This window comes from Gavialis gangeticus, unplaced genomic scaffold (assembly GCF_001723915.1).
Source record: "Gavialis gangeticus isolate Ggan-Ray unplaced genomic scaffold, GavGan_comp1, whole genome shotgun sequence".
NCBI lineage: Eukaryota > Metazoa > Chordata > Crocodylia > Gavialidae > Gavialis > Gavialis gangeticus.
The window spans coordinates 82,380,605-82,400,395 of record NW_017729025.1 but is presented as its reverse complement, the minus strand read 5'-3'; the positions used below and the strand labels follow the sequence as shown (position 1 = coordinate 82,400,395).

At 45.9% G+C, this 19,791-nt stretch overlaps 1 protein-coding gene across 2 annotated transcripts in view; it reads left to right on the top strand.

Moving 5' to 3' along the window:
* INO80 (INO80 complex subunit) overlaps window positions 1–19,791 on the top strand; it is a 317,697-nt gene that overhangs the window by 290,720 nt on the left and 7,186 nt on the right. The window contains exons 30-36 of one of the 2 annotated variants that reach the window (XM_019519030.1): window positions 6,838–6,910; window positions 11,512–11,670; window positions 14,956–15,058; window positions 15,591–15,679; window positions 16,188–16,343; window positions 17,502–17,661; window positions 18,373–18,588. In XM_019519030.1, coding sequence (XP_019374575.1) covers window positions 6,838–6,910; window positions 11,512–11,670; window positions 14,956–15,058; window positions 15,591–15,679; window positions 16,188–16,343; window positions 17,502–17,661; window positions 18,373–18,588 — 956 coding nt within the window. Of the gene's footprint in view, window positions 1–6,837; window positions 6,911–11,511; window positions 11,671–14,955; window positions 15,059–15,590; window positions 15,680–16,187; window positions 16,344–17,501; window positions 17,662–18,372; window positions 18,654–19,791 lie in introns of both variants that reach the window. The other variant, XM_019519031.1, reaches the window with a different exon arrangement.

Below are 19,791 nucleotides of genomic sequence, written 5' to 3'. Positions count from 1 at the left end.
TTATGTGTAATGTAGTGGGATCTACTAAAACCTTGACATTAAACTATAGCAGTTGAATTTATATAATAAGCTGTATTGATCAATCCAGTTTAGTGAAGTAAAGCTTCTAAATAAGTGCCTGTAAATTAGCCATATACTATAACAAGGGAAGGGGGTCTGCATAATCTTATAGGATTCCATATCGTGACAACTTCATCTCTATTGATGCATGGCATAAATAATGGTTATATATTAGATTTGTGCAAAGTGGCAAGTATTCGATTCCGATTCGGCCAATTTGGAGGGACAGTGATTTGATTCGGTTATTTGAATCACTGTCCCGATTTGATTCAGCTGAATCGGATCCAAAGATTTGGCACTGCTTCAGAGATTCGGCCGTAGACTAAACGGTCAGCAGTCCTCAACGATGGACACAGCTTCCTCCGGGGCTGGGGCTGTGCTGGGCGGAAGGCATTGGGAGCGGGAGCAATGTCCCCCACCACTGCTAGCACAGCCAGCGTGGAGCCAGTGCAAGACTGAGCCCCTGTGCTGCCTCTGAAAAGCAGCACACAGTGACAGGAGCTGGCTCAGCCTTCCCACACCTCCCAGATGAGCAGTGGCTTCACCCAAGCTGGGCAAGCAACAGCAGGGCATGGGAGGGGCATGTGCCTCCTGAAAACTTGCTGCAGCCCTCTATAGCCCCTGCGCCAGTGCCTGCCCCGTCCTGATCCAGAGGCACACGCCCTTCCCCCTGCATGCTGTACCACTGCTTGTCCAGGAGTTGTGGGGAGTCTGGGCCAGCTCTTGCCACTGCATACCACTTGTCTGGAGGCAGCGCAGTGGCTCAGTCTCACGCTGGCCCTGCACTGGCTGAGCGAGTAGTGGGGGGACATAGCCCCTGCTCCCAGCACCTTCTGCCTTGCATCTGGCACAGCCACAGCCCCACGTGCCCCTGCGCAGATCCTGGGGCACACGCCTGTGCCCTCCCAGACTGGTGGTGGGAGCAGCGGCGAGAGCTGCTGGACAAGCTGCCACACAAGCAGCTCCCAGACCAGTGGTGTGCAGCGACACGAGCTGCCCCACCCCCTCCTTGGATAGTGCTTGCCCTAGCCCACATCCCTGCCCCAATCCTTCCTTGCTGTGGGGGCATTGATTGCCTCCCCCCACACTCCTTCCCTCCCCCCTCCATCCATCACAACAGACTTATCAACTGGAAGCAGCTGTGTCCAGCGTGGTGAGGACTGCTGCCCATTTAGTCTATGGCCAAATCTCTGAATCGGCACCGAATCTTTTTCGAATTGATTCGGAGGCTTCCTGTTCAATTCAGACCTTTTAATGGGTCTCCCGATTTGATTCAGATTTGGAGATTCAGCTGCCAAATTGGGCCGAATCTGCTCCAAATCGAATCGGCTACCAAAGCTTCGCGCAGCCCTACTATATATATGGTTACTAAAATTCTCTTGGATGAGACACAATGTAACTTGATAAGATGTTGCTATAACATGTGGTATGTGGTCTGAGATGATGTGATACATTCCTAAAATGTACCTTCTGAATGAATTCTAACAGTCATTAAGAACAAGGTCACTGTTTTTTCACAGTGGTAAGATTCATAGATTATGGTTGTTCCACCGTTATCAAGAGAGGAAAAAAAGAGTCAGAAAAAAGAACAACCTGGGTTGGCCTTCTCAGAGTAGAATCGTAGTTCTGAAGGTAGATTAGAATCCACGTGTGAACCCTGGAAGTCTGAAAATCAAATCAAGCACTGATGCCATTGAGGCAAAAAGTTAAAAGAGGTTGTGTGCCATGTAGACATTTTATTAGGTAGGCCCCTCTAATAAGCACTATTTGGAAAGGGATAGATGTATGCAAATCAGAACCACAGTGAAGTAGGGCTTAAAGGGAACTTTAAACATTTAAAGCAAGTGAAATGACTGTGCACTGCCGAAATCTTTGATTGGGTCCATTTTTAAAAACTAGATTTTTAAGTAATTATGATCTCTTCCCCACTAGTATTCTAGCACTTGTTCCTGTAAGAAGTTTTAACCAAGAATGCTTACCAAATTATATTTTATTAATGAACAGAACAACTAAAGAAAAATAATCATTTCAGCTGGAAGTCCCTTTGATATAAAGTTTCGCCAGTCTAAACAAGAATTCCTATAAAAGTATTTAAATTCCTCTTGTGCTGTGTTTGTTTATGAAGAATACTTCCAGGAAAAAGTCTGACTGAAACTACAGACAGTTCTGCAGGATGTCCTGGCAGGACTCATGGCTAAAGAATTTATAATCTCTTCATAAGTTCTGAGGAAAAATTCTCCTTCCCTTCCCTGTGTCATTTTTCACCTTTGAAAGCTGTTGATCCCCCTTCTAATAATTGTTCATATCAGAGGTGGACAAAATCTGGCCCATCAAGGGATTTTATCTGGCTTGCGTTGGGTCCCTTGGCCCTGCCCAGTCCAGGCATGGGGAGCAGCCCAGGCCATGGCATGTGCAGCCTGTCCCACTGCACCCAGGCATGCAGCAGGGCTGGGGACTCCACTTCCCAGCAGCCCTGGCAGTGGCTCTTTCCAGGTGCTACCACTAGTTTCACTGCTGCCACAGGACCCAGCCCTCCTGCCTGGGCACCCTAGCCCATCTGCCCTGCACTCACTGCCCGGGGGTGCTGGACAGAGCAGACAGGCGTGGTCTAAAATGGAAACCAAATGGGACCCTTACAGGCAGGGCATGCTTGGCTGGGTGTATGGGATGGGGCTGAGGGTGGGTATTTAGGAGTTTCAGTGAGCTGTGGGGTTCGTTGGAGTTCTGACCTAGCCTGCAACAGCTCTCCATACCTCCCTTAGTGGCCTTCCAGCCCAAATAATTGACCACCCCTGGTCCATATGTACTTTACTGTTAGCGTGTATGGACTTTCATGTGCCTGAGCTCAGAGGCTCACCTCTGTAGGAAACAGGTGTCAAGATTCCTACTGCCTGATACTCAGGAGATAAATGATAAAATATACTGACTGCACCTCAGTTTCTCTCATCTGCCTCTGGTTCAAGATGAAACTTTTTATTGTCTGAGTTCAAGCATATAGAAAACCCCTTTTTCCTACTTTCAAAACTTTTGAAAGTTAGTTTCAAACTTTCTAATGGGCTCTCAATTATAAAAGGTTTAATCATGCTCTGGGACTGTAAACTGCTTACCTCCCATGGGGTACCTGTTTGAACCAGCACCATTACCATCATGCTTCCTGCCACACTTACCAGTCAGTCAGGATATTTTTAGTACCCAACCTCCCCTGTTTGCTGTCTACGTGGTTTTCCATGCAGCGTGGTTTGTCTGAGGACTCACCGAAGTTCTTGTCATTGGCAGTTGCGGAGTTCTACCTGAATCAACAGATTGACCTTCCTTGTTTCTTCCCAAAGTCACCTGCATCCTGAATTTAGGCATTTTTCCACATGCTGGATGTGAGCTACCCTAGCCCTTTATTTTCAAAAGAGAAAACTATTTAGGTTGGTTTCTAAACTGTCTGTTGCTGTAATGGAGAGAATAAAAGGCAAGGTGGTCTCAACCCAGTGTTTTCCAAATCTCAGACTGTATAAAGTCATGTTATGAGAGAGCCACCATGGACGCATCTATGTCTGTTAGAACACGCAGCCACAGAATTCCAGCTGTGTCAGCAGCCTCGCTACAAGCTTACTAAATGTCAAACAGTGTCAAAATCCTTCAGATTGCACACTGGATTTGACAAAGTACAGAATCAGTCACAGTATTCTCGAGACTGAGATCCCACCTCCAATTGAAGTTTGGTGCTTTGGAGTCATGAACAGTGGGACTTGTATATGGCAGTTACTTGAAGGAGAATGAGAAGTGTACCTTGGGCTACCTGGTGTTTTTCAAGGTGTTGTCCATAGTCATATTTTGCAGCCTACTTCTACCCTGTCTGCTCTGGATCGTTGCATGCCTAAGATTCCACAGCTGAAACAAAACTGAAGTGTGGTCAGTGTCTTCCATATTTTATCTCCTCTGTGCAAAGCACACAGAATTTCAGGGGCATGTAAGCGCCAGGCATAGATTGCTGGTCAAAAATTCTCTGGGGTTGGGCATTTTTAGTCGTGCCCACCAGTAGTGGAATGTGCTTGTGGACAACACAGCTTCCAGTTAACATAAGGGAATTAACTTTTCATTTTATTCACCGTTCTTTTGTTAATAGGTCTGTGTAGTTGATCATCTTCCAAATGTTTAAATCACTCACCACTGAATTCTCACAGTATACATGTTTGATGGATAAGATGTTATTCCCATTGATGGGAAAGGGAAAAAGAAGAAAAAAAAAATCTATTAGTGCAAGCTAGTGTCAGAGCTAGGAGTTGGAATACAGACAGTCCTCGGACTTACGACACAATTGGTTCCTAAAAACTGTCTTAAGTTGAAACGTTGTAACTCGGAACCAATTTTACCATAGGAAACAATGTTATGAATGGGGGATTGGTTCCTGAACCAAGGCCTGGTACCCAATTTTCACCAAAAATAACCCAAAATTTTATACGCAATCAATTATAGATGAGTCATATAGCTACATTAATGTATTTATATTGTAAATAGCAATCATATTGATTTGGAAGGACTTCTTTGAGGTGACTTTGCTGCACTTTTTGAAGAGTTATTTGCTGGAGTCTTCTCAGGAGTCTTGGCTGCAGGTTTTTCTGGAGTCGTGCCTGCTTTCTTAAGAATTATGTCCAAGGAAATTTGGACAGATGTTCTCTTCTTTTGCTTGTACATTTCTCCATAGCAGCTGTACATGTTGGATATGCCCCTATTCACTGATGCCCTGCATTCAGTGTTGGGGTTGTGTTCCTCAAACAGGGACATGGCAGCTTCCAAATGTTGAAATGCCTCAGCCAACACTTTTGTTGTCAAGACTTTATGAGGGGGAGTCTCTTCAACAGTGTGACTTCTTCCCCTGTGACTTTTTGCTGTTCATCATAAAGACTCCTGACCATTTCCTTAATGGTGCCCAAAACCCTCAGGAGCACGGGTTTTATTTTGATCCTCCAGCCAAATGATTAACAACCCGTAGCCCCCAGAGTGATGCCATGGCTCGTCCGGCTGCCCCCCCACTGCTACCCCCACAGGGAGGCGGGCAGTGCCAGGCTGCACTCCAGGGGCTATGGGCAGCCGTGGGAGAAGCCACGGCTCATCCGGCTGCTCCTCCCGTGGTGAGGTGGGCAGTGCCAGACTACGCTCCGGCAGTGCTGGGAGTGGGGGCTATGGGCGGCTGTGGGAGAATTTGCAGCTTATCCAGCTGCTCCCCCACTGGTCCCCCTGTGGCAATGCAGAAGGCACTGGGAGCAGGGGCTCTTCCCTGTCGCTGCTTGTCCAGGTGGGGTGGGGGTGCAGGATGCAGGAACAACAGCACTGGGAATTGGTGCTATGCCCTGCTGCCGCTTGCCCAGCCTAGGGGCTTGTGGGGTGGCATGATGCACAGACATGGCTTGGTCCAGGCAGAAGGCACTGGGAGCAAGGGCTCTGCCTTGCTGCTGCTTGTCTAGCCAGGGCAGGAGGGTGTGCCCCAGATCTGCTTGGGGCAGCCTGGGCAGAGGCTGCTCTGGGTGGGCAGTGAGGGCTATGGGGAATTTTAGAGTAGCTGCATCCCCCCTATAGCCCCCGCTTCGTCACCCACAATGTGCAGATCCAGGGGCACATGCCTCTACCATTCCCTACAGCTGCTGCCACTCGGCAGGGTGAAACCACAGCTCATCTAGGAAGCACGGAGCGACTGGAGCAGCTCTGCCACTATGCGCCACTTGTCCGAGGCAGCGCAGCACAGCGCCTCTGTCCCGCACCCTCCTCCCTGGCTGGACAAGTGGCAGCAGGGAAGAGCCTTTGTGCCCACAGTCTTCTGCCCGGAGCAAGCCACGCCTGCATCACGCACTCCCCTGCCCCGGCTGGGCAAGTGGCAGCAGGGCAGGACCCCCGCTCCCAGTGCCTTCTGCCTGGCATGCAACCCTGGCCCCAGCTGTCCCACGCAGATCTGGGGCACACGCTCCATGTGCCCTCCTGGATCTGTGGCATGCAGCAATAGGAGCTGCCCCACACCCTCCCCATGCCAGTGTCCAGTGTCATAAAGACAAAACCCGCATCAGAACGTCGAAAAAGCGTGTCAGTTTACAAGTGGTGTAAGTGCCATTTGATGTAATTCAAAATGTCATAAGTCAAGGACTGCCCGTATAGTAGTTCTTATATTCAAGATTTCTACTTGGAAGGTTTTACCATGTCTTTTTCCATCATACTTTTAATAGTCCAAGCCAAGGGATGTAGGAAATACAAATCACTTGGTGTTTAAAGAAAAGAGAAAACATTCAGTTTAGGACAGTTTTGTATCTATAATATGTTTCGGCTTCTTTTCCTTTATTCTTTACCTATAGACTAATATTAACATAGGATCTTGTTTGAGTTCATTAGCTTTTCTCTTCATTCCTTACCTGACAAACTAATCTTAGATTTAAAGTTGGTTCTGTGAAAATGTTTATGAAACTAGAGCAGGAAATATGAGAATTTCAGCAAGAGAATGAGCGAAATGGGCACAACAAGCCCAGTGTTGTTTTAAGTTGGCACAAGAGGCTGCTACTCTGATTTGAAAAGAACATTCACAAGTGTTTTTCAACACTGCTAAACTGTATTTTAACTCTCCGTCCCTTCTTCCTTTTTCTACAGCCAGGAATAGGCCAAAACATTTTAGTAGTTGAGCTGGTAAAAATAACTGTGATCAGTTTCTTCAAGGCAAAGTATTTACCTTGCTGGGTGTTCTTCTCTAACTTGTGGTGTGATATCATCACAAAATAAGTGACTTGTTCTTTTCTTTGCCCCTAGGAATGATATTTTTGTGTTCCTGTTGAGCACAAGAGCTGGAGGCTTGGGCATTAACCTCACAGCTGCGGATACGGTATGTAAATAGTTTTGTATAATTGTAGAATACAAAATCTGTCTTGTAGAATGTAGCTGGCTTACTGCTGAGAAATAAGGATTACTCGCTTGGATGCAGCGCTATGATAATGTGGCTATACTGCTTCTGGGGCTGGACCTAGCAAGTACAAAGCTAACACAGCAATGCCTTCCGTTGTATAGACTCTGGAATCCAAGTTCACATATTCACGCCAAGTTTGGGGCATCTCTGCAGCACTGTATGCTGCTGTGTAAACATAGCTAGATGGCACAAGGAGTGTACAAAAGCAAATAGCACATTTGTACGGCAGATCTGATTTTATCTGTCTACCTTGTGAATTTAAACTTGAATAGTACAGGGGTATTGGATCCTTGTTCAGCAAAATAATTACAGCACTGCCTTTCATTTTGAAAGCATTTTGTTGCTGTGCCTGTTTGATTTCATGAGACGAGCTTCTTTCTGCACATTGTATTAAAGTTTCAAAGGCTGGCAGTAAGAACTACCTAGAGGAGATCTACAAAGTTTTCAGCTGTCATGTATCAGAATGCTAGTTGACCACCAGGTTGGGAAAACTTTTCTCCTCTCTCCTAGTCATCCCTCATATTTTATTTTACACCCAATTAGATGGGCAGTGTCTTCTGATGAAACATCCACCATACATAGAGGCAAGCTTTTAGACCATATAAATGATCTTTTTAAAAATAGCTTGTTCATACTGAGATTTGACAGCAAATAAGACTGTGGCCTTCAGTTCCCAAAAGGCAGCAAACTTCTAAACCTATATCTTCCCCCTTTCTTTATTTTCAATTCCCCTGTGCCTCTTGTAATTTCTAAAACAAATTGGAACAAAATGAACATCCACAGGGTTGCCTGGGCAAACCAAGATAGATATAAGTCAGAGAGCTTCAAAATGCTTGTAACTTCCGCAGATCGTGGAGTCTAAACAATACTTAGGTATGTGAACTCAAATTTTGAGTATGAACAGGAACAGATTCTATTGGCAGCGTTATGAAACAGTGTCTCCCCCAAACCCTTCTGGTCCCCCCCTAGTGAGTTTATAGACAGTCACCAGGTCCCCCCTCAGCCTTCTCTTGTGAAGGCTGAACAGGTTTAGGTCCCGCAGTCTTTCATTGTAGGGTCTGCCCTGTTGCCCCCGGATCATGCGGGTGGCCCTCCTCTGGACCCTTTCAATGTTGTCCGCATCCCTCCTGAAGTGGGGCGCACAGAACTGGATGCAGTAATCCAGCTGTGGCCTGACCAGCATTGCATGGATGGGGAGGATCACCTCCTTGTGTCTGCCTTCACTAAAAAGAGGCAGGCTGCTCAGGAGCCTTTGTCCTCTCCATTTTTTTAAATGGTCAGAAATCCAACAGTAAACTCTTCTATGTGCTTCCCTCTCCCACTTATTTTCTCTTCAGCCTGCTTCTGCATTGTGAGGTGTCCCTCCTTGCTCTACAGTACAATGTTGTTTTCTCTATCTAGCAAGCTGGCATAACACAGCGGCACAAGCAGAAATGTACACAGTGCAGGAAACCATTCCTGCCCAGCCCCAAATGTCCTTTATATTCATGTGTCCCATGTTTATCAGCCTTGTACAATCTTAAAAATGCAGGTTCCTTGTAAATATATTTTTTGCCTTTTGGTAGGAGCTAAGCTCCACAAGGACAGAAAGCAGTGGGAACCCTGCCAGCTCCAAACGTGCCATTGAGGAAGTAGCTGTTGCTGCCTGCTAAAGACAGGTCAGCCTCCGGGGACCAACAGCAGCATCTGCCCTTTGCCAGTGTCAGATTGGCATGGGCTGTGGGGGTTTTTACCTTCCTTGTAGGCCCCATCAACCGATGGTTATACTAAAAAAGCTAAAATTAACTTTAATGTGGCTAGAAAGAAAACTCTGCCTGTGCCTTTCCATTACAGACTTGCTGAATGGGATGCATGAGGACTCAGTGCAAAACCACAAGCAAACAAAACCCTCAGGCAACTCTGACGCAGACTCCTCCTCAGAATTATTATGCCTTATGGAGGAATTAGGGGAATTTATGTTTTTTCCACAAATGGAATTTATGGTTTCCAATTAGGGGAAACCATAAAGGTCTGGGTCCCGCTTTTTCCCTACAAATCCTTCAGTACCATGCTGAATGTAGTCGCTTCTCCTGATTCTCAGTTTGAGGTGCCATGTTATCAACACTCCCCACACTTCTCAAGCCTTCTGCTCCCCACAGATGTTCCCACTTAATTCACCTGCCATACCTTGCTCTTATCAGTGGGCAGGTCTCTGAAGAAGGCGAATCTAGCCAATAGGATATAGCCCCCTGAATTTCACTGAATTTTCCAAAATACCATTTCCTGTGTTCAGCCTTTCTGCCTAGTGTCCTTAAGCCTTGTTATCTATCCTTGTTGGACTTACTTCCACTGGTAGGTCCTCCAGTTCTCTACTAGGTCTTTCCTCAGTCCAGTTTGCTTCTTTGAAGGCCTCTTAATCTAGAGAGGTGTAGAATAAACCAGACCTCCTTCATGGCCTGTTTGACCTTCGTCACCTTTACCACAGATTTACTCATGGTTTATTCCCTGGGTTCACCTTCCTTTGGCAAAAACTTTGTTCTTCTTGCTGTTCAGAAATCTTCAACCCATCACTGCTGGGCCTCTTCCCTTGTACTTCTCTCTCAGGCTTCCACCCTGTATTGCTTCATTTGAAACAGGGGTGTCAGGCATACAGCTTGCGAGCCAGATCTGGCCCACAGTGACAGCTCATCTGGCCTGCAGCTTGGATCAGGGAGGACCTTCTGGCTATTGTAGCCAAGCAGCTGGGTGAGAGGCATAGTGCTGGAGCATCACTACGGGAAGAGGCCTGACATCATGGCTTGTTCCTGTGGCAGCAGCAAAGAGCCCGGGATGCTGGACTTCTTCCTGTCAGCTCTTGGACCAGAACAGGGGGGTCCGGCACCCAGTCTGGCCCGTGGGACCTGCCTTGCACTATTCATTTGGCCTGTGGACCAATTCTGCACAGCTCGTCTAACCTGTGGGGCCAGATGAGTTTGACACCCCTGTCTTAAAGGGATCTGCTCTTGCTTCCCTGTAATGAAGACAAGAGGGGCCTGTTACGGTGAAAGAGGATCAAATTCCTGGTTGCAGCAATAGAGACTGGAATGATTCCTACCTATGTTTATAAAAGAGCCAAAACTACTTACTGATGCCAATATATAGAAGTGATAATGGGCCAAGAAAGACCCATCTTATGAAAGGCAGGCACCTTAACAGTCTGTTTGTGAAAGCTATACAGGTTACAAAAGAATCAGTTTCATAGAAGAGCACTTTAAACTGGTACATGCTGCCGTTGTAAGAGGAGTTTTGAAAACCCTTCAAGCCAAGTAGGATTCTTTAACAAAGAAAATAGTAAAAAATTAGGTTGAAACGGGAAGGTCCTGCAGTCTCTTATGAGGTTTCTGACAGATGTTAGTTTAAAGGCATGATGGGATCTAATGCTTGATTCCAACAATTGCATCTCCTGTCATGGCACATGTGCATGGCAGGATGCATAGTTTTGGGGGTTGGGGACCAGATCGTAATCGTACACCTACTGGCCAATGCAGGAGGAATCTGGGGTCATGATCCAACTTGATGCAGCTACAATCCTACTGATCATCAGCTGCCAGGGACTGTACCGGGACAAGTTAGAGGCCTGATGGGGTCCCAGTCCTGCCCCCAGTCAGCTGATAGTTGGCCAGGACTGCACGAAGACTGGTCGAAAACCCCTATGTCGTCTTAACCCTGCCACATAGTTTAAGGAGCAATGGAAACCAGCCACAAGGATGGCATTATTTGTGTAATATTTTTTGGGCAGACTTCCATTTTTATGGCACCATTAATTCTCTGAATATGTGACTGGGTTACCACTTAAAGCACAATTAATGGACTAATCACATCTTAAGTGTAATATCTGCCAGGGACCTAAGTGACCACAGCTTTGGGTTTTCTTCATTTTTTGCAGTGCTTCACTTTGAAATCTTAGCCTTCTTTTGACATCTGTTTTTTATGGCATTTAGATGTAAAATACCTGGATCTTTTGGGATGAGGAGTTGCAATACAACAACCTCTAAAAATGTGGTTATAATGTAAATGACCACAAATCTTTAATTGGTGTAATGATATTATGCTGCAATATTTTTTTAGAATTTTGTGCTCCAAGCAGAACTTGGCAAGGTAGACGAGAATAGCTCAGCTGTTCTGTAATATGGCACTGAGTAATTCAGAAGCACTTGAAGTACGGAGCAAAGGACATATCTTCCCTGTATTCTGGGAAGCATTAGATTTTGCATGCAGTCTTCATGCCTTCTGTATGCCACGTATGCATGGCAAGACATGCAATTTGGGGATTGGGAATAAGGTCCTAATTGTACCCTACTTGCCAGTGCCTGCAATTATGGTGCAGTTAGGACTTGCTTGCAGTCAGCAAGTATTACATGCAGTTTGGACTATGTAGCAGAGTTAAATTCTCCCAATAGTAGGCTAGTTTTCTTTTTTCATTGGATGTACTTAAAAACAAAATATTGTAACAGTTTGTTTCTGTTTAACACCTTTTGTGCTCCTGTAATGTTCCTCTATAGGTAATTTTCTATGACAGTGACTGGAACCCAACAGTAGACCAGCAGGCCATGGACCGGGCACACAGACTGGGGCAGACAAAGCAAGTCACTGTGTACCGATTGATATGTAAAGGCACCATTGAAGAGCGCATCTTGCAGAGAGCCAAGGAGAAAAGTGAGGTGAGAATGAATAAATTGTCTTGAGCAGGAGAGGTTAGAAAGGGTACCAGAAGCTGTGAAATGAGAAGCAGAAAGGTCTCTCTGGATAGAAGGGGAACCAAAATGGGGAGTATCCATGCAATTAAAAAAAGACTAAACAAATGAGTATCCAGTTGTTACCAATATTTCGGAACACTATAGCTCAGGGGTTGGCAGCCTCTGGCTGCCATGGGCTGCTCTTTGCAACCTGGAACCATGGGTGACTGGTGCCTTTTGAGTCAGGGGGAACACGTGCCCCCCCTGACCCCAGTCAACAACCTGATCTCACTAACCAGGGGGGCGGTCCCCCAGCAGCCAATCACACTGACTAGGGGGAGGTCCCCCACGGCTGATCTCACTCACCAGAAAGGGGCCACACAGATTCCAGAAGTCCCGCAGTCACTTCCGGAAGCAGTGTGGCCACTTTTGCTGGCAGCCCCACTCCCCAGCCGGCGCTCACAGGGGGGGCACTAGTGCTCCCGCCTGCCTCCTGCGCAGTGGCTAAATGGGGAGCGTTGCTTGACAGGGGGTGCATTGGCACTCTCACCCTTGTATACCCCCTCTGCGTTGCCATTCCCTGGAACCCTGCATGGGTCACAGATCTCAGCCCCCTGGAGCACCCAAGTTTTTGCGCTCACCCTCACCACTGATTCCATTCCACTGGTCACTCGAAAGAGTTAAATCCAATGCCCCAAGCTGACAATGGTCAGATCCAGTCTTTGTGGGACAGATCTGATCCACGGGCCGTAAGTTGCAGACCTCTGCTATCACTGGAGTGTAGCAGCAGGGGCCAACATGTTTATACCAGCCTGTCACGAATCTAGGTTCTTGCTATGATGTGTAACGTGTCTGAACCCTGTCTACCTTACAGCTTTATGCTATCACTGTGCTTATGGGTTTTAATTTTCTTGATGTAAGAAAGACCATTACTATATCTTCCACTAATTTCTGCAGAACTGTAAACTAGTATCACTTAAGATTTGAATGTTGTGATCCTTTTATCATACTAGAATTTCTTTTCAGAAAGTCATTAAGATAATCAGATAATATGCAAGGAGTCACAGACATGCGCAGCATCAAGCAGTAAATGTTTTTTAAAAACCTTCCTTGTGGGTTAAGCTTAACCTTAAAACTTTAAGGCAGCAGTGGCCAACTTTTGGCACATGCGCCGCAAGCGGCATGTGCAACTGCTTTGATTGTTCTGTGGCAGGGAGGAGAGAGTGGAGCAATAGATTGGGTGGGGAAGGAGATCAGAGTATTACTCAGGGAGGGGGCAGGGTTTATATTGTGGCACAGTGACCAAAAAAGGGTTGCCCCCCCTACTACTATAAGGAATGCTACTATGCTAGCAATAATTGGAGACCAGTTCCCAACATTTAGTATCAGTAATACTGGAAGCTGTAGCGCAGACAGGTCTTGTGTATTCTTTCAGCTTTCCTGTCTGTTAGGCCTTGTTTGTATTACAACCTTCAAGTCACTGCATTTTGTGGTTGATGGTAGTGCAGTAGTGAACAACACATTAGCCACCTCTGAATTAAGGTGTATTTCCACTTGTACCCACAGTAGGGCTGCCTAATGCTAATTTGGGAGGGAGGCTGTTCTGTTTGACATTGCCTGAAATGTCTGATCTAGCGTCTACCTGTTCTGTATTGTGCTGCTTATACTTGTCAGTAGAGGTGCACTGAAATATCGGTTGCGTATCAGATCAGCACCAATAAAAAGAAAATTAACATTATTGGCTATCAGGTTTTTTGGCTGATAATGTTCACCAATTAAATATACTATGCCTTCTGGCTGGGGCCTCTGGATGCCATGTGCACGCACGCAGCCGCATGTGTGTGCATGACCAGGAATGCAGCCGGGCAGTATGGAGAGCAGTGCCCTGCAGGTAAGTCTCTGGAAGGGAAGGGTTGTGGAGAGGGAGAGGGGGTGACTGAGGCCCCCACAGTGAGGGACAGAGTGGGGCTGGGGCTGTGGGTGCTGCCCAGAGAGGTTAGTGAATGGGACCTGGGGCTGGGGTGGGGAACAGGACAGAGCTGCAGGCAGCTTGTCTAGGGTGGTGCAGTGTGGGGGGTGGGGAGCAGCTCCCCACTGTGTGCATCTCCCAAGTTGGCATGGGGGGGGGCATGTCTCCTCCTCTCCCTCCCCAGATTTATGCTCAGGGCAGATGCAGGCTGCTCACCGTGGGCTCAGTGCTCTCCACTCTGCTGCCTTTCTCTTGATAGCCCCATGCCGGCCACGTGCCCCCTGCCTGCCCAGCATCAGTGGGAGCAAAGGCAGCAAAGCGGAGAGCCTGCAGCAAGCAGCCCACCTCCACCATCGCCTCACCTAGCTCCACTCCGATTAAAAGCATCCCTGCACTTAAAAATGGTGGTAGCAGTGGTGCTTGAACTAAAGCTCATTCAATGAGCTGTAGTTCAAGTGCCCTGCTGCCATTTTTAAGCACTGGGACACTGCTCCTCTGGAAGAGCTGCCCACGGCTCTGTCCTGCTCCCCACCCTGGCCCTGGGTTCCATTCATCACCCTGGCTGGGCAGTGCTCCCAGTTGCAGCCCTCACCTTTGCCCTACTATCTCCCTCACCATGTGGGCCTGGATCTGCACTCCCCACACCCCTCCCCTCCCATATGCCTCTTCCCCTCTACAGGCTTACCTGCAGGGCACTGCTCTCCACGCTGCCCAGCTGCATTCCTGTAAATCTGTTATGAGATCGGTATCAGCCAATATGGCTATTGGTATTGGCCAAGAAAATCTTTATCGGTGCACCCTTACTTGTCAGTCTAGATGCATCCAGAGAGGTCAAGTGATTGGCCAAACCTGCATATCAAATCACTGTCTGACCCAGGATTTAGAATCTAGGCTCTCTTAAATCATAAACCACAATGCTTCCAAAGTACTTGAAAAATGGAGAGAATAATACTTAACTATATCGCAGATGGCTGTGAGGATTAATAGTTAATGGTCAGCACTACATTAATGCAGTGCCTTTCATTATTTAGTAGGTGCTGCTTTAGTAGAAGACTGCTGCATTGCACAGTGGGGAGCCAGTGTTCTTCTGTGTGGTCTCAGTTGCAATTTACTAAATCTGTTTTAGTTGATGTGTTAATAAAAACTTCTGTGTTCTGCTGCTGGGTTTACCAAGTTAGAATAAACAAAACTTTTCTTTTATGACTGTCAGCCACTTTCCCAAACAGAAAATATTGCTAGTATGTAATAAAGAGAAATGGGAGTGGTTCATAGCTTCTCTGCTATGTGTTCTTTTCTTCTAGATTCAGCGAATGGTGATTTCAGGTGGCAATTTCAAACCAGACACCTTGAAACCCAAAGAGGTGGTCAGCCTTCTCCTGGATGATGAAGAACTTGAGAAGAAACGTATGTTATTCACATTACAGTGCTTTTGAATTTTTTCTTATCTGTCTCTGCACATGCACTGTAGATAACTTCTTCTGTTTCCTGGCTTATTTTATATCAGTAGCTGCTTTAGTACAAGTTGGTTTCATACACTATTGGATAAAATGGACAAATATGTGTGTGAGAAATGAGACGATGTAGTTTAAAGATTTTATTGGCACTTACTAAAGATCACCACATTATTCATGAATGACAGCTTTAACAGAGTAAGGAGGATCACTTAAAATAAGTGCAAGAGGTATTTGAATGTGTAACGTGTATCTTGATACCACTTTTGAGAGAGATTTTCCAGTAAGGCTTGTACTTTTCTGGGTCTGACTACAGTTTTTCTCTGTAGGAGCCTTCAATGTAACAGTACAGCATTAATGGCTTTATTCAGGGTTTTTCTAGAACCGAGCTACTGTGAAATGGAGTATGTATAGAAGGATAGAAAAGAATTTGGAGAGGTGTTCAGCTCTACAGTAGGCTTTTTTCTATTTTTCTTTCTTGACAGTACGCCAGCGTCAGGAAGAGAAACGGCAGCAGGAGGAGACAAATCGTGTGAAAGAGCGTAAACGAAAGAGGGAAAAGTATGCTGAAAAGGTACTTGGATGCAAAAAATACCTTTCTGTGTTTGGTCAAGAGAGTCTGAAAAACTTCCAGCAGGGATTCTTGCCTGTTACATCGTGAAAGGAATAGAAATTAAATACTGGGCAAAAGCCAAGATCTGATTTTGATTTTTTGTTTCTTTTAAGCAACACTTCTGCATTTAAATAACTTGCATCTGAATTTAACAGGATAAGCATTTCAGCTTCATTTGCTTTCTCTTTTTAAATACCAAAATCAAAATACTCTTAACTCTTCATTAGTGGAAAGGTTACTCCAGCCTGTGAGCCATTTTAGGGAAACTTCCTAATCTAATGTAGAATTTCCTGCTGTATCTGGTGCCATGTCTTCCAAAACACTGTTATCAGAAAATACTGCATATGGCATTACTCTGATTACTGAATGATAAGCTCCATCTCTTTGGAGCTCTTTATTTACTTGCTCCATTTATCTTCTTTATCATGTTTTTGTTCCTGTGTAACCTGTTCATTTTGCTTATTTGCAGAAAAAGAAAGAAGATGAGTTGGATGGAAAGAGAAAGAAAGAAAGCATGAACCTGGTGATCCCATTTGTTCCCTCAGCTGATAACTCCAACCTGTCTGCTGATGGTGATGACTCCTTCATTAGTGTAGACTCCGCCATGCCTAGCCCCTTCAGTGAGGTGAGATTTTTTTTAAACTATCTTCCACACTTAGATTCAGGGCACAAACCTTTTGCAAATTAGCTTATAGCTAGCATGGAGCCTCTTGTACTGTTTGGAAGCTTGGTGTATCTTAGTTTTAAACTGTTGCATTGAAACTATTCTATCCAACTTGTAACAGCTCAAATTAATCTTCCTTTTCAGCTCGAACTATGTATCTTTACATCCCATCTCCTTCACTGATTTCTGGCCTCTTTCTACATCAAATCTTGCTTCTTTCTCCTCACCTTCAGACTCTATAGAGCTCTGTGCATGCCTGCATCCCTGCTGGTTTCTTCCTGTTCTCTTCTCCCCCTATCCTTCCTTTATGTCCTACTCTCATTTATGGCTTCTCATGGCCTTTTCCCTAGCAACAACTTCCATTTTTAGGATAGACTTTCCACTTGTGAACCAAGCACTCTCCCTCTCCTTCATAATACTTTAGCGTACTTCAGTTTCTTTGTAAGTACCCTAACCAAACTCTCCTACAGCTTTTTCTGCTTCCACACTTCCATCTGCCCTTTAATTGTTGCGTTTCCTTTCTCTAACAGAAAGTTTAAATTATTTTGGGCGCAAGCTTCCTTTCTTCATCTTTGTAAAAAGCAGTACAGGCTTATGCCACTAAATATATAATAGTGCTTTCATATGAGATTGGGTTAAGATCTTTACATTATACATTTCACTTTTTAATAAAAGTTTTTATCATCAATAGTGGTGGAGCAAATAAGACAAATCTTAATCTTTCTTGTTTCAAAGGGCACATTCGCATGAGGGTTATCAGTCTGGAAAATCAGGGTTGAATAAATTGCTACAAGGGTTTTCCTGGATACCTGCCAGGTTCCTGAATTTTTGTATTTAGCATATATTTTAGTTCACAGTTGAAATTAAACCCTGGCAGGAAGTAACAAGTTTTAATGCTGATCCACTTTTAAGTAGAGGACTTAGTATGGTGAGCCAGCAGCATATATGTCATGTTGCTTTGTCTTGCACTGAGAGAAAAAGAGGCTATTTGCTATTTAATTGTCTGAGGTGGGGGGGGGGACCTTCTTTAATGCAGTTGCACCTTTTCTGAAGTTTTTAGTCTATGGTTGTCTTTGCTGCTGTCTTTACCCAACAAGGTTTGGTCTCTGTCTTGTCTAGATCTCCATCAGCAGTGAGTTGCATATGGGATCTATCCCTCCTGATGAAAGTAGCAATGATATGCTGGTAATTGTGGATGACCCAGCATCTTCAGCACCTCAGTCAAGGGCCACAAACTCTCCTGCTTCCATCATGGGCTCAGTCTCAGACACCATGAATGGTCAGTACTTTTCCCTTAGCTAAATATTTGCAAGCAGCCCAGCCTTGACCATTACATCTGTATTGGTATATCTAGTACATCTTACATCACTTCATGCCTGACTGTCAGATATGAGAAGGGGTGTAAAGATCTACGAAAAATGCCTCCCTGCTATGAAATGACCTCAGATCTGACAGAGTTTCTTCTGTTGTTATATTCGGTCATTTGTTATGCTTTAGCATTTCTATGTTACTGAGTACTTCTATTTCATAAGAATGTTTTTGGCTCTTTTGATGCAAAGGGCCCCTTCTTGCATAGCACATGAATCAGCAAAGCACTGTCTTCCCCAGGACTGTTCTCTTGCATATTTAAACTGTTTTGTAATCACTCTGGGGCTGAAGGATGGTTCCTGATTTCCTTTTCTCCATTATATCAGTGAGCCAGCTGTAACTGTGTGATTTTTAGCTACCATCATTCTAGGTTTTGAAATAGTTAAAGCCATAGTGCTTGATGAGTTTCACTGTAAACAACAAATGAAAAAGTCATAATAGCCTCCTCCAAGTACGAGCATGTTTTAATCCTGAGATGAAGAAAAATACCCCTGCCACACATGCATCAAGTTTAAGAGTGAGGTTCACTGTGCAACTGTCAGGTATTTATGAAGCTGCATTTTGCTCATGAGTCACTTTTTATGTATTGCAGCAGTTGACATCTTTTCCTCCTTTGCTTAAGGAATTTCAATGCAAGATATGTCTATCACAGGAAGAGGCCATTCAGGTAGAAGCCGGGGTCGCCCTAAAGGTTCAGGCAGTGGGTCGAAAGCCACAGGGAAAGGCCGAAGCCGGAAGTCAACAGCAGGAAGTGCGGCTGCAATGGCAGGCGCCAAAGCTGGGGCAGCAGCAGCCTCTGCAGCAGCATATGCAGCATACGGGTACAACGTGTCTAAAGGTATGAGAGCGAACCAAACCACATGTTTGGGTGTAGGGCTCTTCAGGCATCCCGTGAAGAAATAGGTAATTTTATTTAAAGTATTTCTAGTATTTCTTGTTCCTTCTCATTGAGGGTCAGTCATACAATGTCACATAGCATTATGATAATACAGCAAGTTGCACCATAGCCATTCCAGGAGTAGTAAGAAATATAGCTAGCACTACCACTATCTGTAGGGATGGATCCAGGATTCTGTGAAGTGGGGGTATGGGAGCAGTGACGGGCACTTCAGGGGTAGCTGCACCCCTGCTCCCAGCTTGCCTCAAACCTCAGGCAGGCAGTTCATGCCACAGGAGCAGCAGCAGAAACTTTTTTTGCAAGTCCCCAGATCAAGTAAGAATCCTGTCCCCCCTACTCTTCCCCTCAGCTCTCGCCCCCACCCTCCCTTCTTCTCCATCCTCAACAGTACACCCCCTCCCCTTCTCTCCCCTCCCTTCCCTTCCCCTCCCCTTCCAATTGCCTCTCTCCTACCCACTACTGTTCCTAGCTCATGGGGGTGGCAATAGAGGGAGTCTCCAGACCACTCCTGCCCTGCTCCAGTCGGGCTCATCAGGGAACAGCAGCTGCAGTAGCAGATGGGTTCCACCTCTCAAGCACAGAGTTGGGGAACCTGCCCAATGCTGCTGCTGTCCCCTGTTGAGCTTGGCTGCAACAGCTCTCGAACCCTTTCCCCCACAACTGTCCAAAAGCACAACTCCCCCAGTTCATTTCACAGGGGGGAGGGGCTCCAGAGTCACTGCATCCAGGCTCTGCAGTGGGAAGGTTCTCTTGCCCCATGCTTGTGCTTGGATGCAGGGAACATTGCGGGGACAGGACAGAAGAGAAACCTGCCCACTGCTGCCACTGTTCCTGGCTGGAGCTGGGCAGGAGTGGCTCTGGAGCCTCAGCTGGGGACAGTGGCAGCAGCAGGCAGGGGAGGGGGTAAATAGGAGGGGAGGGGTTGTGCTGTTGAGGATGGAGGGGAAGGGAGGGGGTATCAAGAGTGGGAGATGAGGCAGGGGGATGGGTTTCTTACCGGACTTGAGACTTCTAAAAAAAAAAAAAGCCCTTGCTGCTGATTCCACAGTACAGTCTGAAAGGGAGTGAGTCAGCACCACTGCACCCCCTCTGGATCTTTCCCTGGTTGTCTATATTTTGCTCTTATGTATAGAAATTTCACTG